The sequence below is a fragment of the Hyperoodon ampullatus genome (genome assembly GCF_949752795.1).
Source record: "Hyperoodon ampullatus genome assembly, chromosome: 6".
Taxonomy (NCBI): Eukaryota; Metazoa; Chordata; class Mammalia; order Artiodactyla; family Ziphiidae; genus Hyperoodon; species Hyperoodon ampullatus.
In genome coordinates this window covers 12,455,668-12,482,266 of record NC_136919.1, presented here as the reverse complement: position 1 = coordinate 12,482,266, position 26,599 = coordinate 12,455,668, and the positions used below count along the sequence as shown (strand labels likewise).

General features: G+C 41.7%; 1 protein-coding gene across 1 annotated transcript; it reads right to left on the bottom strand.

The window, feature by feature from the left end:
• Positions 1-4,571: 4,571 nt before the first annotated feature.
• On the bottom strand, positions 4,572-12,569 carry PDCL (phosducin like; the record flags this gene model as incomplete). Its single annotated transcript, XM_079706142.1, has 4 exons — positions 12,494-12,569; positions 10,913-11,089; positions 7,324-7,505; positions 4,572-5,123 (listed from the first exon to the last, which is right to left on the bottom strand). Exons 2-4 carry the CDS (start codon positions 11,082-11,084, stop codon positions 4,572-4,574), a joined length of 906 nt encoding a protein of 301 aa, XP_079562268.1. The 5' UTR covers positions 11,085-11,089; positions 12,494-12,569.
• Between the last annotated feature and the right edge of the window lie 14,030 nt (positions 12,570-26,599).

Below are 26,599 nucleotides of genomic sequence, written 5' to 3'. Positions count from 1 at the left end.
TCCACAGGCCTTGGCAGGGCTGGGAGCTTAACTTGAATTTATTATCTGGGTCTCAGTGAGCACAGGTAAGTACACCTCTGATTAAAAACATATAACACTTGACATATATACACTAATATGTATAAAATGTATAACTAATAAAAAAGATAAAACAAAATAATAAAAATGCTGCTGGAAAAAAAAACATATAACACGTCTGGAAAAGCTATATAACAGATAGTGTTCTACCTTACTGTGGTGAATTCCAGCCTACTCCAGCCTTGGGGATCTTCCCCACTTAAGCAGCAAACATTCAATTATGTCAACTCAGATCAGAGACTTGAAATGATGAGACACACTCCCTGTCCCCAAAGACTTCATAGTCTAATGTGTAAACAAATACTCAGGCAACCACACATGCTGAAGATGGGGTTACCCTACGGGAAAGGAAGACAAGGTCATTCAAGTCACCGGGACTTTCACATCTCACAACTAAGGAAAAAGTTTACATTTTTCATTAAATTAAACCAAATATCAATACAGAATGATAGTGTGACGGCAACAGTAGATCCTTTAAAATTCATTGATTCATAAAATTTGAGAGCTCACTGTGTCTTAAAAAATCATCTAATGTGGGGCTTCCCTGGTGGCGCAGTGGTTGAGAGTCTGCCTGCCGATGCAGGGGACGCGGGTTCATGCCCCGGTCCAGGAAGATCCCACATGCTGTGGAGTGGCTGGGCCTGTGAGCCATGGCCGCTGAGCCTGTGCGTCCAGAGCCTGTGCTCCGCAACGGGAGAGACCGCAGCAGTGAGAGGCCCGTGTACCGCAAAAAAAAAAAAAATCATCTAATGCAACCTATCATCTTACAAGTGGGGAAACTGAGGCCCTGGGAGAGGAAGAGACTTATCCTAGGGCACACAGCTGGTCAGGGAGAGGGCTAGAGTTCATGTTCACTGTACTCCCGATCGTTGCCACCCATAGCCGGACGTGGGTGACAGTGTGGGCGGGGGGTATAAAGGGACTTTGGGAGGAAGGACCTTTGGGGAGTCATGGAGGAAAGGGGGATGCCTCGGGGGTACATTGCAGGTCACAGCCACAGTCCAGACGGAAGCGGTTCTGACATGAAACACAGGCCAGCCTAGGAGACCCAGGTCTCCACCCAGCTTCACTCCTTTTTCTCTCTTCTTAAAATTCTCTCCCTGTTTTTCCTCCTCCAACCTGTTCTCTCCACTACCTTTTTTCTAATTGACCATTTTATTGACATTTGATCATTGTGCTTTCTCCACCAAGAACTAGCATGCGTCATGGAAATAGTACAAATTTTGGAACTACACAGACCTGATTTTAAACCTTGCCCTGCCCACTAGCTATGCAACTTGGAATAGTTACCTAACTCTCCTAAGTCTTAGTTTCTTCATCTTTGAAAAGTTACTACTTCTTACCTTGAAAGGATGTGGCCTTCAATGTGCCCATATGTTCATTATTAAACACTCAATAATTCTTACCAAGCACCAAGCCCAGTTGTGGGCCCTGGGGATGATAAAAACAGCACTTACTAAAAAAAAAAAAAAAAAAAGGGACTTCCCTGGTGGTCCAGCAGTTAAGACTCTGCGCTCCCAATGCAGGGGGCCCAGGTTCGATCTCTGGTCAGGGAACTAGATAGATCCCATATGCCACAACTAAAGATCCCGCATGCCACAACTAAGACCCAGTGCAGCCAAATAAATAAATATTTTTAAAAATGATAAAAATAAAAACAGCACTTATTTGAAGGCTGTATTCTAGGTATTTTACATGTATTATGTTACTCATCTCCACTCCTTGGATGAGGAGACTGAGGTATGGAGGAGTGCAGATATCTTGCCCACAAAGCTGTAAATGTCAGCCTATTCCCAGCGTGAATAGAAGTTATACCATACATGGAGGAAAATAAAGTCCACGGCTTCATGGAACTTTCATTCCAGAGGGAAATGAAATCCGGAAAACTACTGAGACAGTTTGTAATAGACAAGTATTAGTTTCTTGTTACCTCCTCCAAGTCTGTGACCAAAAAGGAGATTCATATAAACAAAGAGGAAGAGAAGTGATCTGAATGCTGTCCTATTTTTAACTCCTCCCTTCCCTTACTCAAATAAAAAAGGAAACCAACAGCAGTGAGCCCTTATTTTGTGAGAGCTGCTGTCACTCACCTCAACCCACAGGTTGGTGATGATCAAACTTGAACCAGCCTCCGAATCACTTAGAGGGCTTGTGAAAAGTGTGCCGAGCCACTCCCAGAATTTCCGATGCATTAGGTCTGGGATGAAGCCTGAGACTTTGCATTTCTAGTAAGTTCCCCAGTGTATCTCATGTTGCTGTTCTTGAACCACACATGGAGAACCACTGAACAACCCACGAAGTACTGTTGTTCCCATTGCCAAGGCGAGGAAACTGAGTTTCAGGAAGGCTAGGTGCCTCAACGGAAGCTCCACAACCAGTGAGAAACAGACAGTATTTGATCTGACTCCAAAGCCCGTGCTGTTTGCACTACCCCTGAGTTGGAGATTTAACACTCTAAGATTTCCCCATTCCATGTCTGTTCACTTTATCCTAGAATTTCTGCTCTTGAAAGGCGAAGTCAAGGTTCTGGGAGCGCATAATATCAATATATTTTCATCTCCAATGAGAACCAGCAGATGGCCTGTAAAAGCTTTTAAAATGTTTCTGTCCATTACCCAATAATTCCTCTTCTAGAAATCTATACTAAGAGAATAATCCAAAATACAGCCCAAAATACGAAGTGTTTTAGCAAAAAGCTAGGAATCTAAATATCCAATATTAAGGGTCTGGTTAAATGAAGTATCGCATATCCAAGTGATGGAATATTATCAGGCTGTTAAAAATTATTTATTTAGAATTTTTATAACATGTCAAAGCATTTATGATATAATATTAAATTAAACAAAACACAGACTAAATTAAAAAAACTCTCAATGTATTAAAAATATTGAAAAAACTGGAAGAACATAAGAACACTGACAACAGTTGTCTCTGCCTCTAATAATTTTCTATACTTTCCATACACTTTCTACAATGAGTTTTTTAAATTAAAAAACCATGCACTTTCTTTTTGTTGATTAACTACAAGAGATACTGTCATGACCCTTCTACAGTTAGTCAATTCCTAAATAGCCAGGAAAAGCAAAACTGAACTTTAAAGCTAACATTTAATTACAGATTACATTTTCCCTGGCCCTACAATGTACATATTTTAAAGTAAAAAACATGAGGAAAAAACTCAAAAGACAATCATTATTATAAACACACAGAAAGAAGAGCAGAAAGATACCTGTAAAAATGATTAACAGGGATTATTTTTGGTTGGTGGAATTACGAGGCTTTTAAATCTTTTTAGCTTAATTTTTGTTACATTTTCTACAATGAACATCAATTACTTTTGTAATAAAAAGTCTTTGCTGTTTTCAAGAGACAACCACCAAGCAAATTACAGCACACCTATACAATGGTATAAATAGCCACTTAAAAATGTCGTAAAAGAGTATGTAATAACATGGAAAAACGTTTGCTATATTAGCTGACCATACTATAAAACAGTATGTTCAGAATGATCCCACTGTTTTGTTTAATAAGCAAACAAAATGTCTGTGTACACAAAGAAAACACCTTGGAAAGAAATATCCCAAAATATTAATAGTGTTTTACCCTAGGTGGCAGGATTATTCTAATTTTCCTAGTTTTGCTTCTGTGTTTTCTGTATTCTATTGAATATTAACTTTCTCAATATGCAAAAAAGTTTTTTAACAAAAGCTACATGAAACCAAAAAATTACCTTGTTAAATAAAAAAGAAACAGAAAAAGATGAGCAGGGGTATCTTAATTGAAAGATCTTCCTTTAAAAAGGCTTCCCAGCTCTATCTCAGCTCTAATTTTCAAGCCAAGCTGGTCTTTCAGCATCAAGAGGGCAGTCCATCTCGATCCTTCCTCTACTGTAGACTTAATAATGCTTGAGCAGGATATGGGCTCTGGCGACAAGGGTCACCCCCTCTTGATGGGGCAAACATACATGGTCTGGAACCTTTAAACAAGACCCTGGGAGAGAATATGGTCTAGGGGGAAAAAATTTAACTGCCTTCTAAGACTATGAGTCTGATTATAACTAAATATAATTTACAATCATTTGATGAAGGAAATGTATTACTTATGTTGCAAATAACACACTAACTATAGAATTATATTCCCGGACCTGGCAGAGACCTCTGAGATCATCTGAAGACAATTTCCAGGACACTGTCTTCAGGATGCTATGTAAATACTGACTGGAAACAATAACAGAGATGTCATGCTAGAGAATCTTAAGTAAACAGTTCAAAAGCCTGGCTTCCTGTTTATACAATGTTAGGTCACTTTATGGATAGCCACAAGGTGATTCAACATTCTGATTTGATAGAAGAATTTCTTAACTTGACATATCATAAAAGGGACTACAAAGAACAGCAGAAAAGCCAGAAGACACAGAAAAGAACGAAAATAAACACACGGACATGTGTCTTCCAGCCCAAACAATGAGAAATTCATGCCACCAGCCCAGCCATTCAATCTATTTCCAAATCGCTATCCTCGCTGTGGCAGGTGGCTGAGTTACGCACGGAGGTTAGCAACAAGACTTCCTTTTCTGGAAGCAATCCAAACTCCTGGAGGAAAGCTTCAAGGTCCACCGCAAAGAAATCTTCCCCCAGCTGGTCAGTGACACGGACAAAGTTGCCAATCAGCTCGCCCCCCTTGTAGATGAGCAGGGCGGGAAGGGCGTTCCTGGTGAAGCGACTGCTGGCCCCGATCACCGAGCTCTTCACACGGCAGAACTTGACGGCTGGGTACTCTGCGGCCAGGCAGATCATGCAACCGTTCATGGCTTCGGTCCCCGGGACGCCGTCCTCGTAAATATGGACCATGATGAGGGTGCTCTTCTGCTCTTTGTCAATCATGTCCAGAAACCCTTCTCCACTGGGGATTTCAAAAACCTGCTTGAACTGGGGCCCCTGGTGGAGCTGCTGCCGCATCTCTTCCATCCTCTGCTTCCGGTACTGCTGCAGGAACTCCTCGTCGTCTTGGTCCTCACTCATCACGGCAAAGTCCTTCAGAGTCATCTGCGGGAGGACCAGCAAGTGAGCGCAAGAAACATAAACCCAACAGTGACATGGGTGACACAAGATGTATGAGGCGCCACGCTGATGCTCTAGATGCGTTATACCTCACTGAAATCTGCTGATAACCCCATCGGGAGGGGACTTCTTTACCCCCACTTTACAAATGAGGTGCTGAGACTTGAGATTATCTGTATAAGTTCACATAGGTAGCAAGTATAAGACCAGGATTCAAACTAGATTTTTTTAGAAACCCAGGCTTTCAACTACTGTGTCATAGCGCCTCTCCATCCAGACAGGCAGCATCAGATAACATCACTTCGTGAGCTTTTGTCTTTTTGTCAGTCCTGACAATGGATTAATTATTTTATCCACTGTTTTGCTTTTGTTGAAAAGACAACAGGACATTAAGGAACTTGAACACTCATAATCCCTGCCCTGCACCGCCCTCCTTGCCCCCACGCCAAAACACACAGCCACACACATTCTAAAAATCTGTTCTTCTTTTTATTACCAGTCACATGCTAAAACCATTTCTGCTTTTATAACAGCAGCTGTGGGTGTACCAATTAAGCTATAGCCTGCTTTTGCCACTTAGCACTATTATATCATAAATTATTCCTCATGCTTCCAAACATGTTTTATAAAATTATACATAATGTGGCCTATTTTGCTTAGCCACTCCCCTACTTCTGGCATTCAGGCAGTTTCCAGTTCTGTCTCATTGCAACAACCCAGCAGGACTGCCCCATGTGATCATGTGCTGTGTGGCTTTGTCTGGTCTCCACCGCAGCACAAGGAAGCGCTGTGAGCTGTGGGCATGTTGTCCTGAAGCCAGCTTCCATTACAAAAGCATTCTCCCTCTCCTGCCTTGGTGTAGCAAGACATCCCTGCTCCTGTGATGAAGCCCAGCTCTGCCTACCCTGGCACAGAGGAGAGGGTGGCGGCTGGGAGGCCACACCAGATCAGGACACGTGTTGTTACTGCATCACAGCCAGAGCCGTTCTTCTTTCCCTCTCACTGCTCCCCCTCCAGAGCGGTTCTTTCTGACCTGTTATGGTCTTGCTTGAGTCTAATGCCCTGAAATCGTCCTCCTGGTCAAGGCACTCCTCACTTAATCCTCTTGTCTGCTCCCCGACCCCGGCAGGTATTTCCAGCCAAGAGCTGCTTTGGGCCACAGCCAAATGATTTCAGGCACTTCTAGACATCCATCCATGGTCAGAAAGCATGGTGGGGAATAAAGGATCCTTTTGAAGAACGCTTTGGGAAGGTAAGAGAGAGTCAGGGATCTAGTTCCAAATATCTTCCACAGTGTCTGCCTGTTTCTACTGTATTGCTTCACTAAAATAAATTCTCATGAATAGGCTTCAGGTGAAACAGAACAACATCATGGAAAGAACAGGAAAATCTGGGTTAGAATCCTAGTTCCTATTAGCATTTCTTAATTGCACTGCCCTGAGCAAGTCCCCTCCCGCCTCTCAGCTTTGGTTTCACCATCTGTAAAATGGGGATAATATCTCCCAATCTCAGAGGTTTATTTCTGGCTCAAGGTAAGACCTCGAGAAAGGACAGGAAACTCACATTTCCTGAGCACTTTCAACCAGCCTGTGATGGGCACTGTATCGAGAGACTGACCTCATTTAACCAACGACAAACCAGAGTCAGAGTGGAAGAGACATCCCCACAGTTACTAGTGGCACAGCTGAGATTCAAACCCAGGTGTGGCCAAGCTATGACATGACTGCACTTTCTCCTGCACTGCACCGCTTCTTAGTATCTTTTTTCTAATTTATTTAATTAATTAATTTATTTATTTTTGGCTGCACTGAGTCTTTGTTGCTGCACAGCTTTCTCTAGTTGCAGTGAGTGGGGGCTACTCTTCACTGCGGTGCGCGGGCTTCTGATTGCGGTGGCTTCTCTTGTTGCGGAACACAGGCTCTAGGCGCGAGGGCTTCAGCAGTTGTGGCACATGGGCTCAGTAGTTGTGGTGCATGGGCTTAGTTGCTCTGCGGCATTTGGGGATCTTCCTGGACCAGGGCTCGAACCCGTGTCCCCTGCATTGGCAGGCAGATTCTTAACCACTGCGCCACCTGGGAAGCCCTGCACCGCTTCTTGGAGGCCAAATCAAACCCCTCCGCCGCTTGAATCACTAACCCCAGCAGCCAGGGTAGCCTCTGAGAAAGGCCTGGGCGCTTCTAATTACCTTCCCACTGATCTTCTCCTGGAGGTCCTTCTGCTTCTGCTGCTCCTCCTCTTCGTCCACATGGGACCTGCAGCTCATGGACAGCTTCTTGATCAGCTTCTCCATCTCCCGGCACTGCTCCTCCCGTTGCTCTGTCTCCAGCTGTTTGAAGCGGCGCCAGTCGTTGATCACGCCTTTTGGACCTGAGGTGGTGTGAATGCGGAGGTGACCAAGGATGAGCGAGGGATTATGGGCCAGCGCACATCTGTCTAAAGCTGGCTCCATCGACACCACAGTGACACTCACACAGGGCAGCGTGGTCTACACGCAACCATGTCCAAGGCAGCCCGGTTTGCAAATTAAAGGGCCACGCGAAGGCCCAGCGTTAGGAGATGCGTGAAATAAATTCAGATTCATCTACTCAAAGGAAAACAAAGTGACTCTTAGAAAGAATGAGGCAGCTATATGTTCCCTGCCATGAAAAATGTCCAAACATATTAGGTCAAAAAAAAAGCAAAATGCAGAACAGTATCGTGGTATGATCCTTCAATTTTTAGAAAAAGAACTGTATGTCCATGTATAAATATTTACAGATATTTGTATATGTGCATGTACATTTGTATGTCCATAGAAAAATAGGTAAACTGTTAACAGTGGTTGTCTCTAGGCAGTGAGATCTAAGGGGACTGGTGAGAGAGAACTTTTACTTTTTTCTTACTATGCTTCCGTATTATCTGACTTTTTTTTTTTTTTTTTTTTTTTTTTTTTTTGCGGTACGCGGGCCTCTCACTGTCGTGGCCTCTCCCCGTTGTGGAGCACAGGCTCCAGACGCGCAGGCTCAGCGGCCATGGCTCACGGCCTACCCACTCCGTGGCATGTGGGATCTTCCCGGACCGGGGCACGAACCCGTGTCCCCTGCATCGGCAGGCAGACTCTCAACCACTGCGCCACCAGGGAAGCCCCTCTATCTGACTTTTTTAACAAGACTCTGGCAGGTTATTCTGTTAGTCAAGCTACCCCCACACCCCCCTGTCCCCATGCTATATAGCCCTGTCCCTTACCACATGAACTGCAATACCTCCTGTGGGATGAGAACATGTATCCCTAGCCCACTGATGTAGGGCTTGCCCATGTGACGTGCTGTGGCCAATGGATTCTGAGCAAAAACGCAACGAGTCACTACATGTTTCCAACAGCCCTCTCTTGCTCTCTATACTTGGTCATGAGAACAGCATGTCCCAGACAGGGGCTGCTCCTTCAGCCTAGTTCCTGGATGACAGGACATACAAAGCAGAAGCCGGGCAGCTGCTGACCCCAACAGGCAGCATGTAACATGATTGAGAAAAAAACCTTTGTTGTCACAAGACACTGAGACTAGGAGGTCATCTGCTACCACAGACAAAAATATAAACATCTGTATAAAGAAAACTTTAAAATGCTGCCAAGAAACACTACAAAAGACCTGAATAAATGGAGCAACGCCATATTCCTTGCTAGGAAGATGCAACATCACAAGGGTACCAATTATCCCCAAATTAATCCATATATTTAAAGCGTTTCTGATGAAAGTATGTGATTACACACATGTGCCTGCTCCTGAATTTGTGGTGGAAAAATAAGAAAGCAAAAGTTAAGAAAATAATAAGAAAGCAAAAGTTAAGAAAATAATAATAAAAATAGAAGGGTATTGTATGGGGCGGGGGACCAGACCTACCAGATACTAAAACATATTATAACACGATCCTTAAAAACAGTGTGATACAGCACAGTAAAAGACAAATCAGTGGAAGAGACTACAAAGTACGGCTAAAGACGCAAATATAAGCAGAAATTCAGTATGTGGTAAAACTCACATTTCAAAACAATGGAGAAAAGATGGTTTATTCAATAAATGATGCTGAAACAACTGGGCAGCAATCCAAAAAAAATTAAGTTGGAGTCCTACCACATACCTTGCACCGAAATGAATTCCAGATAGATAGCTGTGTTAAAAAAAAATCATAAAAATACTAAAAAAAAAAATAAAGGCATGGGACTGTCTTTTTATAATCCTGGAGTGAAGAAAGGCCTTTACATAAGAAACAAAACTAAGAAACTATAAAATAATGCTTTCAAGCACATAACAATAAAAAAAACTTTCTGCCAGGATAAGAACAAAAGCCAAGAGTCAAACAATAAACTGGTAGAAATATTTGCAACTCATACCACAGATTAATTTCCTTAATATATAGCTCCCTAAGAAGAAAAAGACCAACTACCCAATTTCAAAAATGAGCAAAGGATATGAATACAACCCTTAAAATTATAAAAAGAGGCTCAACATCACTCCTAAAAAGATAGAAAATAAAACTAAGGTGAGTTGCCATTTGCCATCCATGAGGATGGCAAAGATCAAAAAGTCTGATAACATAGTAGAAGGTCACATATATGGGGAAATATCACACTCCTGCTTAAACTATAAACCAGTACCAACTCAACTGACAGCAATTTGGAAATAATAAAATGTAAAAGTGTAAATATGCCATTTCTCGGAATTTATACTACCAATATACTCATACCCATGATTTAGGTGATATCAAACACCTATCAATTTGAGAAGCTGGATTCAAATGCAGGCAAGTCTGTTTTAATCATCAGCATGTTGCTATGCATACATATTCATACTGGGCAGTGAAATGGCTAGAACCACGCACAGTGAAATGGTAACATTAGGTTATCTCTGGACACGGGGCTGGAATTAGAAGTGATCACGACCCACCACCAGTCCCTCCCATCAGGAAACTTACACAAGCCTCTTAAATAGCCTCATGCACCAGAGGGCAGGCAGCAGAAACAAGAAGAACTACAATCCTGCAGCCCGTGGAAGAAAAACCACATTCACAGAAAGACAGACAAGATGAAAAGGCAGAGGGCTATGTACCAGATGAAGGAACAAGATAAAACCCCAGAAAAACAACTAAATGAAATGGAGATGGGCAACCTTCCAGAAAAAGAATTCAGAATAATGATAGTGAAGGTGATGCAGGACCTTGGAAGAAGAATGGAGGCAAAGATCAAGAAGATGCAAGAAATGTTTAACAAAGACCTAGAAGAATTAAAGAACAAACAAACAGAGATGAACAATACAATAACTGAAATGAAAAATACACTAGAAGGAATCAATAGCAGAGTAACAGGCAGAAGAACGGATAAGTGACCTGGAAGACAGAATGGTAATTCACTGCTGAGGAACAGAATAAAGAAAAAAGAATCAAAAGAAATGAAGACAGCTTAGGAGACCTCTGGGACACATTAAACGCAACAACATTCGCATTATAGGGGTCCAAGAAGGAGAAGAGAGAGAGAAAGGATCAAGAAAATATTTGAAGAGCTTATAGTCGAAAACGTCCCTAACATGGGAAAGGAAATAGCCACCCAAGTCCAGGAAGCGCAGAGAGTCCCATACAGGATAAACCCAAGGAGAAACACGCCGAGACACATAGTAATCAAACTGGCAAAAATTAAAGACAAAGAAAAATTATTGAAAGCACCAAGGGAAAATGACAAATAACATACAAGGGAACTCCCGTATTTTTTAAACCTGTTCCCAGGGCACAGGGATTTCCAGTACCTGTGTTAACTGAGATGCCTTCGCCTGCTAACTCAGCATCTGCAGGCGTGGAACTGCCGGCCAGGGCACCCCTGCCTCTGTCCTTGTCCTCGTGGTCGCTGTCCTCATCCTCGCTGCTGCTGTAGTAGTACTGCAGCTTCTCCCCCAGCAACTTATCATCCAGGGTTGTCATGGTGCCTGGGAGAGGGCGACACAGCAGGCTCTTTGCTGGCTTGAATCAGACAGACATGAATCTGAAGAGTTAGGGCTCACCTGTGCTCAGATCCTATTATGTACAGGACCGTAAGAGTGACTGTTTTCCTAAGCAGGATCTCAGCAAATCCATACCATGACCATGCATGATAGGGTTTATCATGCTCTTTCTGTAGAAGGTAAAATTGAGGCTCAGATAAAATTTCTCTGCCAACCTTTACAGCAAATGGTGGAGCTGGGCTCAGACCCCAGGGATTCCTGACTCCAAGAGACTGAAGGTGTGAGTCACCATCTTCTGAACAGTATACACTGAAGTAGGGTGGTGGCTTGGAGGAAACTACTGACTGACTGAAGGTTTTATCTACACATACTCTTTGGTTTACCTACCAAGTAAGACTGCTGGTAATTGAAAAATTGTAAGAATCCTCAGGAGAAATTCCAAAAAGCAGCATCAAGAATGGGACGCTGACTCACTGTTTGCCTAAGCCAATCATTCATCTGTCTCTTACCTTTCACCTCCCAATCAGCACAGCGAGGGTTAGAATGGATGGGCTCTGAAGCCCTACTAACTTTGGTTAAAAGACGGGCCCATGACAAGATTTTAATCATTCCCCAGTGTTTAAAGGTAAATGACAATGGTTAGAGCCAAGCTTCTGCATCAGAAGAAGCCTGGTACATTCTGGGAGAAAGGTACAGCTTAGTCCCTGCCAGGCCTGCTTGCAGATCGCACAAGGAAGGGTTGTAACTCCAGCACCCCTTCCTTTAAGCATCCCAATACTATGCATCTTTGATTAAAGGCATCCCCGAGCCTGTTAGACTCCATTACAAAGTGACTCTCCCACCGGGCGGGGAGGTCTTGCAAACAGAGACCTCCAATGCCCAGCACGAGGCCTCTGCACAATCTGTCAAGCTCATATAGAGGCAGCCTGAATCAGTGGGGGAATCCGGTGACCCGGGCAGTCAGATGAGGAGAGGGGTACCTAAGTGGCAGGGTTGAGAAAAAGGTGCAGGTACACGGCCGGGCGCAGGGAGGTGGAGAGAAATAGGGGGACTAAACTTAACTTAAAGAGGCAGAGAGACCAAGGCGGTAAAGATGGGAAGAAAGAGACGGGGAGGAATGTGTGCTCGGTGAGGGCGGGGCCGCTGAGGAGGCGGCAAGCGCAGGGCCAGCGGAGGGGCTGTGGGAGGCGGGGCCTTTAGGGGGAGGAGTCGAGGGCGGGGCCATCGGGAGAGCTGGCGGACTGGGGGCCAGAGGGAGGGCCGGCGGGGGAGACGGGGCCTTTCGGGGGAGGAGTCGAGGGCGGGGCCAGCGGGAGGGTTCGCGAAGGAGGCGGGACCTTAGAGGGTCGAGGGCGGGGCCAGCGGAAGCGCGGCGGAGGGGCGCGGAAGCTCTAGGGGAGCCCGAGGGAGGTGGGGCCAGCGGAGGAGACGGGGCAGGGGAGTCGCGGAGAGCGTGGGGGTCGAGGGGGCGCACCGACAAGACCGTCTCATCCAGGCTCGTCGACCACCCGTATTCCACCACCTCCCACCTGTATTCCATGCCCGCCGCTTCTTCCCGGCTGACCTCAGTGCAGCTACCCGGCCTACCTCAGTCTGGATCCCTTCAGGCTGGCACTTCGGAAGGAAGGGAGCGCTCGGCTGGAGAAAGAGAAATGGGTCGGCGCCTTGAGCACTAAGAGAAAAGCCGCCTGAGTCCCGACTGCGCGGACCAATGAGGCGGCCTTCCTGCGTCAGCGCGGATATACGCTGCCCAATTAGAGGAAGCGTATCCTGGCGGCCAAGGGAGAAGCTACGGGTCCTACTTGGGGACAAACATCTCGACAATAATAATACGCTTCTATTTTTATTTTTGTTTTAATTTGAACGAAAGGCCACACTAGATATGCCCAGCTTTGAGCAGTAAGAACAATTTCGTTACCTTTGAAGTTTCCGAAAATATTCCACATGTATTTTTTTTTTATTGATTCTTAATCACATCACGTCTATTAAGACAGAAGACAGACTCGGACATTAATTTGCCCAAGAACACATAGCCCTTTTGGATTAAAAAAAGAAGGAAAAAAAAAAAAAACCAAGTCCAGGACAACTAAACGCAAAGTGAAATCCTGGATTGGACCCTGGAACAGAAAAAGGACGTGAATGGGACAGCTGACGAAATTTGAGCAAGGTGTATCAAGTAATAATATTATTGTATCAATAGTTTTGATAATTGTACTACGGTTATGTAAGATGTTAACTTTGGGGATTCTGGGTGAAGAACATAGGGGTACTCTATACTATTTTTGCAACTTTTTGGAAACCTAAAATAATTTCAAATTCTGAGCCCTTATTGAGATGTCCAGTACACAACACGAAGTAGCTCATGGAAAGCTTTGTGTAAATTGAATCATTCGAAATATACTAAAACAATACACTCTTTAAAACAGGTAAGTTTTATTTCCCTAAAGTTTGAGAGATTCTTAATTTGTGGTTCTACACCACCTGCAATTGTCTGCAAATTTGTATATGTGCATATTTTTCTGAGAAGCTGTTTGTTCAGGCTACCAAAAGAGTCAGAACCCCCATCCCCAAAGTTAAGAACAATTCATATAAAGAGATCCTATGGTAACTTTTTATATTTTTTGTTTGCATAATGAATACTCAGATTTCTGTGAACAGCCAACTTGAATATGCTTGTGATCTGCTGTTAAGTGACAAGCCAGGACCCAGCAACAGTGCCCCTGTGTAGGAGAGTCCCCCTAAATATTTGTTAAATGAATACTAGATAAATGCTTTGCTTTTTTGTTTTTACTCACATCTCCCTGAAGCAGGGTTCTTCTTCATGCATGGTGCTCCTTTTCCTTCAAAATTCACTTTAAATTTAAGGCTGCAATCCTCATGGGGGCCCTCAGAGCTGCTCAACAATCGTAGTTGCCCTGGGCAGGCTACTCCCCGACTCTAGGCGAAGCAGTTCACATCTCTTCTCTCAAATGTTCAACACCCTCTCCCCGCCTACCTTATGACTGCGATTCTTATTTCACATGAAAAATAGAAGCAATCAAAAGAGACCTGCACCTTCAAAACGTACAACAACCCCCTGCATCTGTACCTGTTAAATGAATCACCAGTGCAGCGGATCCCGCTCCTCCAGCCTAGTAAGGAAGTCTGCGCCTGCAGTTACCTCCTCTCTCTCTCCCCTGCATATTCAGGCTTTCTTTCTAATACTTTCTATTTTCTTTCTAAAATTTTCCTAGTTTTCATTTCTAAAAGAAAATCCTCTCAGATACCATTTTCCACTGTTCAGATTGTTTAAAAAAAGTTTGATAACAGTGAGACTGTGGGGAATACATGGCTGGTGAAAGTATAAGTTGATACAACTCTTATGGATGGCAATTGAGAAATATCTATCAGTATTGCAAAAACATATGCCTTTAACCCAGCAATTCCACTCCTGGAAGTTTATCCTATAGATATACTTGCATGAATGTATTGTTTAAAAATAAAGGAACATGGAGAACATTATGTATTAGTTTCCTGCCTTTTGCAATAAAAAATAGGAATAATGTTTTCTTATGTGTGCATGAAGAAAAGAATTGACAAATATACAAGAAATAATAAATTAAGATGGGAATCAGGAGTGAAAGGGAGACATTTTATACATAATGTTTTATGCGTAATTTTTAATCATGTGAAAGCATTATCTATTATGTTCCAAAAGTTAACTATTTTTTTAGAGTCAACCCTCACTTTCCTCCCTCACCATGCCTCTCCAGCCACATCTCATTTCTCTGATCTCCTTTACAGCCAAATCTAATAGATCTGCCCTGTTCCCTCCTCATCCTACTTCAATTAGGTTTTTGTTCCCACCAGTCCACTGAAACCACACCTATGAAGGCAGTGACTTCCAAGTTGCCAAATCCTCGGTAAAGTCTCGGTTCTGCTTTAATTGAACCACTCAGCAGCATTTGACAGTTAATCACTCCTCCTTCTGGAAACCCTTTCTTCTCTTGGTTTTCAGAAGGATACCTTCTCCTAGTTTCTCCAGCTTTGTTGATACCCTCATTAACTGCTCTGCTTCTGACCTCTAAATAACGGAATGCCCCAGGTTCAAACTTTTGACACCTTCTTTGTGTATACTCGTTCTATATATACTCCTGTCAAAGAATACCATGGAGGCAGTTAATTATATGCAAACAAATTTACTCATAGGAAGGAGAGAATCAATAGGTGACTGTCAACGAGGGTTTAAAAAATGGATTCATAAAAGACAGGGGGGAAATGTGGGATGTCAGGAAACCATGAGCCTTGTCTGCTTTTCTAGAGGGAAACTGACAAGCTAGCATTTTGCAAAGCGGTCAGTCTAGGCAGTCTGCCCTGGAGCTGTCTGGCTCAAGGCATCAATGAAAACAATGTTAGCTATTTATAGATTCTCCAGAAAACTGTTAAGTCAAAGTACACAGAACAGGTTGGCTCTGTATATTGTGAGAGAGAGAGAGAGAGACACGGAATCTAAGACCAAGATGGAAACCAGTCTTTTATAACCTAACCTTAGAAGTTACACCCAATCACTTCAGTTGTATTATTTTCATTAGAAATGAGCCAGTGAGTCCAGCCCACACTCAAGGGGAAGGAATTACACAAGAACATGAATACCATACCAAGAGGCTCAGGGGCCCATCCTATGAACTACTTACCACAGAAGCTCTCTTTAGGGGGACTGAAGGCCAGTTAAATATGGAGACATATTTAGGTTGATAATATTTTAGAGGATTTTTTTTTTTTTTTAGGCTGCGTTGGGTCTTCGTTGCTGCTTGTGGGCTTTTCTCTAGTTGCGGTGAGCGAGGGCTACTCTTCGTTGTGGTGCGCGGGCTTCTCATTGCGGTGGCTTCTCTTGTTGCAGAGCACGGGCTCTAGGCATGCGGGCTTCAGTAGTTGTGGCACGCAGGCTCAGTAGTTGTGGCTCGCGGGCTTAGTTGCTCCACAGCATGTGGGATCTTCCCGGACCAGGGATCAAACCCATGTCCCCTGCATTGGCAGGCGGATTCTTAACCACTGAGCCACCAGGGAAGTCCTGAGGATTTTGAAGTTAGGTAACATAATTAAAAGCCAGAAAGGATAGCTGTCATTGTAAATTACACAGCTTAAAGAGTTGAGGAGACAGAAAACAGGAATAAACAAAAGGTAAAAAGTAAGAGAAATAGGAGGAGAAAACTAATAAAATGCAAGTCTAAATGTAAATTTACAGTTTTAAGATTCATCTTTATTGGTCTCTTTTAATATATTCATTCTCCTAGTTGTGTATTATAGAGGGATTATCCAGTGGTATCCTTGCTGGGAGTGTAGTTTGCATCTGTCAGGAATATGACTGTGTACATGAGATAGTTAACAGTATTCATCAGGACCACTCCATTTATCTTACCAGTATCTGGGGATGATGTGGATAGTGAAGTTTCCTTTTAATGAGAGTACCATGTGTAATTTATAGTTTGTCAAGTATTTTACCTGTAATGTAAGGTTTTTGTTTATCCATAGAGAGATTGAAGGTATTCCCTAGTGGGAAAACCAAAATAAGCTGTTAAAGCATTTGCCTTTTATCAAGGGAAAATCTTGATCCAACCAGAAGATTTACAAACTATTATTAAACATATTTAAAGTTTTGAAGTAACTGAATGAAATTTATATAGAAATGCTTAGATGCCTCGAAGCTGGGTTCCAAGGCTTGCTCTCCCCTTATAGTTTTTCCAGATCATAATAATTAGAGATAAAACAAGATTTGGTCCTCCACTGAGTTGCCCAGATAAAATTTTTTCCACCAATATTTTTATAAATTTAGAACAGATTTGTCCCTGCCACTTGGATTATTTTTGTTATGCAAGTATTAAAGGTCTAAAGATGGTTTTGGATGACATCAACCAGTATGAGGATTGTTTGAAATAACCGGTCTTTCTCTTTTCCTCCCTCCCTGTCAGTGTGGGGCCAGTTTGTGGCAATTGAACACGTCTTTCTTAAGAAATTAAACAACTTTTAGACATCAATTAGATTAAACTTCTTTTTGTATTAATGAATATAAAACCAGTAAGGACCACTTCCTTATATAATGGTTTAAAAATTTTTTTTTAATTGGTATCTTTAGTGTAGGCTTTAATTTTGTAACTTGAAATTTGCTTTAGATGTTGGATTGTCTTTAAGAACCAATTACATTTCTTTCTAAGGTTTTGATTGAAAGCATCTGAGAAAATCAGAAAACCTCTGCTTTCATAGCTTTAGTAACAATATTCTTAGTAACAATATTTTTCTTTAAATAGCCCACACACTTAAAAATGTAAGAGGCAAATTTTTTCTTTTTTAGAAATATTTCTGTTTCTCTTATTTACAGACATTTTTAATCTCTATAAGCCAATCAGAATGGAGCTTCATTAAATTTTGAGACCTTATAATAACAAATATAGCCTGTATTCTGATTAATATGGTGGATTACACTGGTTGATCTTCAAGTGTTAAACCAACCTTACATTACTGAGATAAACCCTATTTGGACATGATGTATTATAATTTATATAAATATCTGGATTTGCTAACACTTTAAAGATTTTTGCATCTATGTTCACAAGGGATACTGAGCTGTAATTTTTGTGTAAATTTATTATCAGGTTTTGATGCCAGGGTTTTATTCGTCTAATAAAACTAGTTAGGAAGTTCCCTCCTCCTCCATTTTCTGAAGGCACTTCTGTGAAACTGAGGTTATTTTGTCCTTAGATGTTTAATAGAATTCACCTGTGAAACCATTGGGAGGCCTGGAGTTTTCTTTGTGGGAAGCTTTTCATAATGAATTTCACTTGTTTAGTAGATACAACGCTATGGCAGGCAGCTTCTAAAATGGTCCCTGTGCCAATAAATAATCTGTCTCTCAGCTCTCAATTCACCCTTCTTGCTTTGCAATAATGGACTGAATTCCTTTAAACATCTCTCCTTTGCAGTGAGCACAATGATAAGCTTCCTCACTAGAGGGCACTGGAGGGAGGGCTGTGGTCAGTGGTAAGGCTGTAAGGACATGCAGTGGGTTCTTCCCCAGCCACAGGCCCAGCACATGTGGTTCCTTGATGATCTTGCAACCTGTCTGGACTAGCAATAATTTTCCTGTGACCCTCTCAACATGGAAAAATCAGTGTCCTGAAGGCCTCCTGTCTGCACTGGCGCCAGTTCCCTCCACAGGCTCCTCTGCAGCTCGCCTGTGTTTCCAGACTTGCTTTCTGCTTGCCAGCAACCAGTCCCAGCCTGGGTAAACCAGCAAACTTCTCTGCTGCCCAGTGGGCTGAACTTCACCTTCTCCAATGAGGTCTGCACCCCAGTCTTGATAAGAGGCCCCTTTCCAAGTCTGTCCTTCCTTAGTTACTCTCCCTAAGCCATAGGGTACCATATGGGATTTCCTTAATCTTATAGTCGCTCATCTACTAAATTTTAATAATTCTTTTGTGTCAAACATCCCCTCTATGGTTTTTGGTTTTTTTTTTTTGCGGTACGTGGGCCTCTCACTGTTGTGGCCTCTCCCGTTGCAGAGCACAGACTCCAGACGCGCAGGCTCAGCGGTCATGGCTCACGGGCCCAGCCGCTCCGTGGCATGTGGGATCCTCCCAGACCGGGGCACGAACCCGTGTCCCCTGCATCGGCAGGCGGACTCTCAACCACTGCGCCACCAGGGAAGCCCCCCTCTATGGTTTTTATCTCCTGATGGGGGATAAAGAAGTCACTAGGTCCAGTCCACACTCAGGTGAGAGCTTATGCCAGGACATGAATACCAGGCAGGGGTCTTTGGAAGCTTTATCGGTCCGAGTGGGGTCTGGACCTAGTGACTTGCTTCTAAGTGACAAAACCGATGGGATATTGTTTCCAAGATTAGGCTATAAAAGATTGTGACTTTATTGCGTGCTTTCTCTCTCTTGTGCAGGCGTGAATGCAACCTGGCCCCCACCCCCTGCTTGGTCCCAGGTTCTTCCTGCTTGCTGCTTGGATGAGCCAAGCTAGCATATTGATTGTAAGTTGCCCTAGAGAGGGTCAAGTGGCAGAAAACTGAGGGCAACCTTCAGCCAATGAAAACCTGAGGCTGCCATTCCAACAGTTCAGGAGGAACTGAATCCTGCCAATAATAAGGGGAGTGAGCTTGGAAGCACACCCTTCACCAGGAGAGCCACGAGATGACTACAGAGCCAGCTAACGCCTAGGTTGTGAGAGACCCAGAGCAGAGGACTCCTCTAAGTCACATGCAGATTCCTGACCTACAGAAACTGTGAAACAATGTGATTGTGTTAAGCTGCTAAATTGAGGGTACTTTGTTATGTGATTATAGGTAACTAATACAAGAGTTATTCCAATTTTCCTTTTCATCCTGTATCTGTTTTGGTAAATTGTATTTTGAAGGAATTTGTCCATTTTTAAGTTAAGACCATATAGTCGAATTTATCCATTTCCTTCAGAGGTTGACCAAGTACACTAATTTATCTGCTCAAAAAATACTTCAGAAACAAAAAACGTCCACACAAAGACATGTACACAAATGTTCATAGCAGCTTTATTTGTTAATAGTCAAAAAATCTAAACAACCCAAATGTTCTTCAATGGGTGAATGTTTAAACAAAATGTGGTATGTCCATATACCATGGTATACTACCCAGCAATAAAAAGGAATGAACTACTAATACATGCAACAATTTGGATGGATCTCAAGGGAATTATGCTGAGTGAAAAAAAGCCAATCTCAAAAGGTTACAGTCTGCATAATTTCACTTATATAACATTCACATAAAGACAAAATTACAGAGATGGAGAAGAAATCAGTGGTTGCCAGGGGCCAGGGATAGGAAAATGGGGGTAAGGGAGGGGAATGACATGAATATAAAGGGATAGCACAAGGGATCACTGAGGTGATGGAACAATTGTTCTTTTTTTTTCAGTTCTGTTGTCTTAAGTTGTAGTGGTTCCACAAATCTACATGTGATAAAAACTGAATACAACTACACACACACACACACAAATGAATGCATGTGGAAGTGAGTGAAATCTGAGTAAGTTCTGTAGATTGTTACTAATGTCAATTTCCTGGTTTTGATATTATAGTATAGTTATGTAAGATACTACCATTGGCGGAACTGTATGAGGGTACATGGGTCCTCTTTGTATTATTTTTGCAAATTCCTATGAATCTATAATTATTTCAGAATATAAAGTAAAACAAAACAGGACAAAAACAACTTCAGTTGATCTCATCCAGTCTCTTGGGTTAAAACATCTATTTTAAATAGCACTCCCCAGACCCTCCACCCCCATTACTCTGCATCTAATTTTCACTGAGTTGACTTTTGAGTGAAGACCTGAAGAATGTTAGAGAGCTAGTGATGAAGATTCTTACAGGGGTCGGGAAGCCTCCTACCCTTACAGAACAGCAAGGGTAAAGGCCCTAGGATGGGAGCATGCCTGGCTGGCCTGGTGAAGAACTCAGAGGCCAGTGCAGCTGGAGCACAGTGAACAAAGTATCAAAGAAAAGACTTTGGCTTTCACCCTGAGTGAGGTAAGAAGCATTTGGAGGGTTTTGAGCCAAGAGTGAAGTGATCAAACTGACATTTTAAGACCATCTCTGTAGCTGCTGTGGTTAAGAATAAACTGAAGGGAGGCAAGGGCAGCAGCAGGGAGAACAGGAAGCCATCCCAGTTCAGGTGAAAGATAACTGTGGCTTGGACCTCAGTGGTGAAGTGGTCAAATTCTGAACATTTATTTTGAAGGCAGAGCTGACAGGACTTGCTGCTGGACTACGAAGAGTAGTCAAGGGGGAAATAACTGAAATGGGGAAGACTGGAGGTACAGTTTGGGGACTCAGATTTGGACATGTTATGTCTGAAATGTTCATTAGAGACCCAAATGAAGATGTTCGGCAGACTGCCCTATCTAAAACTGCCCACAGTACTTAGAACTACAATGTAAGTTCCATGAAATTAGGGACTAATTCACTACTGTCTCTCTAATGCCCAGTACGCAGTAGATTCTCAAAAGTATATTTGTTGAATGTCTCTCTAAACTACCTAGGCCTGAACATTTGATGATGGATGTCATTGAATGCACCTGGGCTAAGACAGGCCCCAAACCCGTTTTCATTCTTTACGGCAGTGGTTCCCAAACTTTTCTGCACATTGGCAGCACCTGGGGAGCTTCAGATGTACTGATGCCTTGATCCCACCTCCTGAGAGTGGGTTTTAATTGGTCTGGGGTGTGATCTGGGCTTTGGGATTTTTTAAAAGCTCCCTAGGTGATTGCCATGTGCAGGTAAGTTTGGAACCACTGCACTATTGAGTTTTCAATTATAAAAAATCTTTGTTAAAGTGCATGATCATTACTCCAATAGGTGTCAATTATAAGGGAAATAAAAATCTTCCTGGGATTTCATTTCCTTCAGTTAAGTTTCCTCTCCTTTGCCTGGATCAACTATCCATGGTTCTTCCTCTTCTTCCTGATCTCAATGATCACGCCAGGGCTTATACAAGATCACCCGTTCCACAAATATCGGTCTGTTTTCAGCAACGAGGTCTGGGATTCTAAGCCAAATTTAATCCACGATAATGTAGAGATGTCTGGTAGGCTTCCTCTACAACAAATCCTGTCAATTGCGCTCTCCTACTTTTCAAATCCATCTCTTCCTCCATCCTCTCTTTGGCCATGCCCTAAACACTTCTTACCTAGATTGTTGGCCTGGTCTCCCTGCTGGTCAATCTCCAGCTTCACCTCACACTATTATCAAAGTGATCTTCTAAAACCCCAAATCAATCAGATCATCTAACTTCCAAGACTCCCTAACAGTCTCTTTAGTATTTAGTGTCCTTCACAGAGGTCCCTATTTACCTCATCTAGCTATGTGATCTGATCGCAATGATCAGATCACACAGCTAGATGAGGTAAATAGGACAAATTGGACAAATTCTCTAAGGTCTCTGCCTCAGTCTTCTCATGTGTAAAATGGTGACAATAATGGTTCTAGATGATAATATACCTACAGCACTTAGAACTGTGTCTGGAACATATTAAGTGCTGTTAAGAGTTAGTTAAGCTATTCCTCAAACACTCCTTCCACTGTAACACTTATGGCTGGCTAAAATAGGTTCCAACCATCACCATCACCATCTTTGGAAGGTACAATAAGACTTGAATCAGAAATCTGACTCCATTAACTTTCTAGTTACAAGGTCTTGGGCAAGTTACTTAACATCTCAAATATAAAACAGGGATCATAATATTTATAGTGAAGGGCTGTTAGGATACAGAGTGGGTTGTTGTGAAGTTACAGTAGGTTCTCAGGTGTTTTCTCCCCTTAGCTCTGCTTGGTGAAATATTACTCAGCCTACAAAGAAATGCCCTTCTTTGAGGTCATTTCTCAAAGAAGCAGTTCCTCTGGCTCACTATCACTACCATCCACTCCATAATTTCCCTTTTGGAGTTTCCATATACCTTATACTAGAACATAGCTCACTGAGCTGGTTATTCAGATTTGTCTTTCCCATTTCCCACCCTGAGAGCTTCTAGAGAGAGGGCTTGTTGTTTCACTGACCTTCAACCCTAATGACCAGCACAGACAGGGGCTTAAAATTCATCAGTTGAGTGAATGAGTAAAACTACTCAAGGCCCAGTGAACATGGTGTCTAGAATCACTCAGGCCATTCTCTGTTACACTCTGAGGTTCCACAGAACAGTCTTCATACTTCTGTAATATATTGCTTCATATCCGTTATTTATCTATTTGTCCTATTTTCTCCATTAGACTGTGAACTGCTAGTATTATCTACAACCTCATCTCCCATACAGAAAGTACTCTATATTGAATGAACAAAGTGACTGATTGAATTGAGGACTATTTCAACCTCCCTGGCCTATTCATTTCTTTCAGATCCTGTGATGAATGCATGAGGCAGGTGATTGTTTAAATCTTAAGGAGTAACCTGGTAGCTTAGTTAAACCAAAAAATTTACCAAGGAAGTCAAGATAACTAAAATGCACTATAAACTTAATATTGACACTAAACAAACAACTTTTAAGGTGGACAAATAATTTTATTTTGTGCATGCAAATACATGTCAAGTACTGCAAACTTTTTCCATCAATTTTCTCTCAAACACTGAAAATCATGATGCTCCATTCTGTGAACAGCCAAAGCTAATATCTCTTCACTTCAGTGCTACAGCAAAAACACACAGAATTCACTCTTTGCTATTCACTATCATCACAACCCTCATTGTTCCATCTCTGCCCTCCCCCCATATACAGGCCTTATGAATCCTAGCCTTCCCCCATTTAATCCTATTCCTATATAGCACAAAGGGAAACATTACAATTTGGAAATTCAAATTGAAGTAAATGGAATAGAATTTATTCCCATATATATTCCCCATTTCATTGTACAGAATTATTTTAAATTATAGTTTTAAATAGAAGCTGAGTATATGCCTTAAAAATGAGCATTAAATCCATCTTAGAGATGGTGCCTGCTTTTTACATGATGGGTGTACACCATCTTTAATTTCATTTACATTTCAATCGAACAATAGATTTGCAAAGAAAATGTCTAATACAGACGTAAAAATATTCACACTAGAGCTTCACAATCGGTTGTACAATTGACAAACAGGCCTCTTTTCCCAAACTTTCCAGCTAAGCAAATTTATAAAATGTAATCAATGCAACAAGAAAAACATTTCTCTTTCACTTCCAGGGAAAAGAATATGCAATAAACAGTATAAATGCAGACAGCAGTTGCTGCAAGCTAACCACGATACTCCCAGGTGGCTGTACAGTGGATATGTGCAGTACAAATAAAAGCCACATGTGTTGTATCACAACTACAGTATAATTGTTTGCCCAGCTAAGAGAATGCATGCACTTCCATGCCTTGGGTTATAAAGTGAGGCCTAATTCTTGACAGATTGATGGAATATATGCAAATGACCTTGGCTTTTGGCAGTACTAAGTGCAGCCAGTGTCTGTGTTCCACTGGTTTAAGGATATTTAAATTTTTTTATTTAAAAAAAGAAAAAAACTGCCAATTTCAGACTTGGGGGAATAACTGCTCTTGGAGTAAAAACAGGACTCCACTCAAATGTGGGGTGTTCTGATTGGTGGCCTTGACTCCTTGTATTCCCTTGCCAGCAAAGGGATACAAAGAAACCACTACTAATATAAAGGAGTAACTAGCAAATTTATTCAATTTACCCAGAAAATGAGATACTCCTTGAGCATGTTCATTTGTGGTCTGCTTGCAGAAGGGGTTCTTATGTAGAAGGAGTTACAGTAAGTGATCCCATTAACACTCCTCATTCACTAAAACACAGGGGAAGTTCTTCCAGGAAACTAATACATAGTTGCAATGCAACTTTCCCCTTGAATGATTAGTCACCAATACTGGTGACAGTCTGCTCAGAAAATGACTCTAGAAGCTAGGGAAGAAACATTCAAAGTTGAAATCACATGCTGAATCTGATCATTACAAACGCCACCCCTGTTAACAAGACAACATGGGCTTTAACATGTAAAACGCAAAAGCAAGCCAGATGGTTTTTAAAACTATGTTTTCAAATGTTTAAATGATCCCGTTTTAAATTCCTACAAATCACTGTGCATCCGGTAATTTTCTCAAGGCAGCATATAAAATTGGGATGTGCTTTATAAACTTAGAATCAACTTGAAATTTGAGTGAAAGTGACCAGATCCATACAAATGGAAAAATTCAGTTCTAGTATAGGTTTCTTTTACTATCCTCTTGTGAGAGTAAACAGTTACTAGGAAAAACATCAGTGCCACTGACCCACTGAAGTACCTTCTCTTGAAAATTACGATGCACAACTTTCATGCATGACGCTGGTTTACTAGATGGTATTGAAAGTAAGTCATGGCAGGAAAGGCAAAGGAAATGTGCTTTGTTCAGTTACCAACTAGATGACATACTTAAGTAACTTTCTCAGGATTCATAAGATGAAATGAGACCACAAAGAAAGAACTACTGATGCTACATCACAGTATCTGAATGAGGCACATGGCCTTCAGAATGGGACTTAGACATTTTAAAAAACACAAAAAGTCAGAACAAAACAAAAACCTCACCATTTTCCCACTTTCCAGACCTCGGATTACTTTTTCCTTATTAGACCATACACCACATATGCAGTTTAGTTGACAGCATTACAAACTTCCTCTCCTATTGCTTTATATCCTTTGATTTCAAACATATGTGCATCACAACATGTTGGTAAAGGGTCAAATGACAGGGAATGCCCCCTATTTTAAAAAGTCACATTCTAGGTCCAATTTGTAATTTTTTCCTCTATATCATTAGGTACCTTTCATAAGAAGGATCAGATAAACTGCTCTTCCTTCTCAAGTGGCAGAGAACCAATGTCTTTATTTCACATCCAACACACCACGAGAAACAGAAGATGATCACTACATAAAGGATGCAATACCGAATAATCCCAACATAGAAACAATTCCTATGTTAGTGAGGAAGAGAGTAAGTTTTTATGAACAGGGAGTTACTGTTTTATGGGATCACCTGCTGCAAGACAAGCATTATTTTAATATAAATGTGTTCTGAGACATACCAATAAGTTGGCAGGTATATACATACACTGATGCAAATGTAATTTCACTGGACAAGTAGGCAAACACCTAAGCAGTTTATCCCAACCCCCTCCAGCAGAGCACAACCAAGTTTCGAAACTTCAATTTTAAAATTAAAAAGATAAGGTTAAATACACAAGATCAATTTATGTAGTATATATTCACCCTCAGAACGTGCTGAAGATGTTTTGCGTAGTTCTGTTGCACAGAGGGTTCTTTCCCTGAGGGCACATAAGGAGCTCTCAAACTGTTAATAGGTCTCTATTTTGTAACAAAATAGCAATTTTAAAATCTTAAAAAAAAATACATTACCTTCAACATGGAAGATCTCACTATTTAAATATCCATGAAATAGACATACTGGTTTGCATATCCTTTTTGGAAATACAAACAGCAAATAAAGTACATTGGAAGCATTTCAAATGTAATAAGCGCATATTTATAGAAAGGTTCTGATATAAATTATATAACAATCACGTTCCTGTAATATCCTAGGCTAATTTATAATGTCGGAAATAAGTTAATGTAACATGGTTTAAAACTCTTGTTCCTATTCATTTCAGGTTACAGAGTGAAATAAATAAAATGTCCTTGTAGGGATGGGGGCACTGGCCATGGCAAAAAGGTACAGTACTAACCAAGGAAACTAAGTCAAGGCTACTGTGCTGTTATGCTACAAACAAACATCTTCATACATTTGAGTATTAAATAAATGTGTAAGATCTTCCATACTGACACCAGAATATCAAAACTACCCCTTTGTTTCTCAGGTATATTTACAACTTATCAGTCACCTTATGAGCATGTTCATTAAGACAGGTATCAAACACCAGTATTTACTCATTCTGATCAAGAAATTTCAGGGAAATG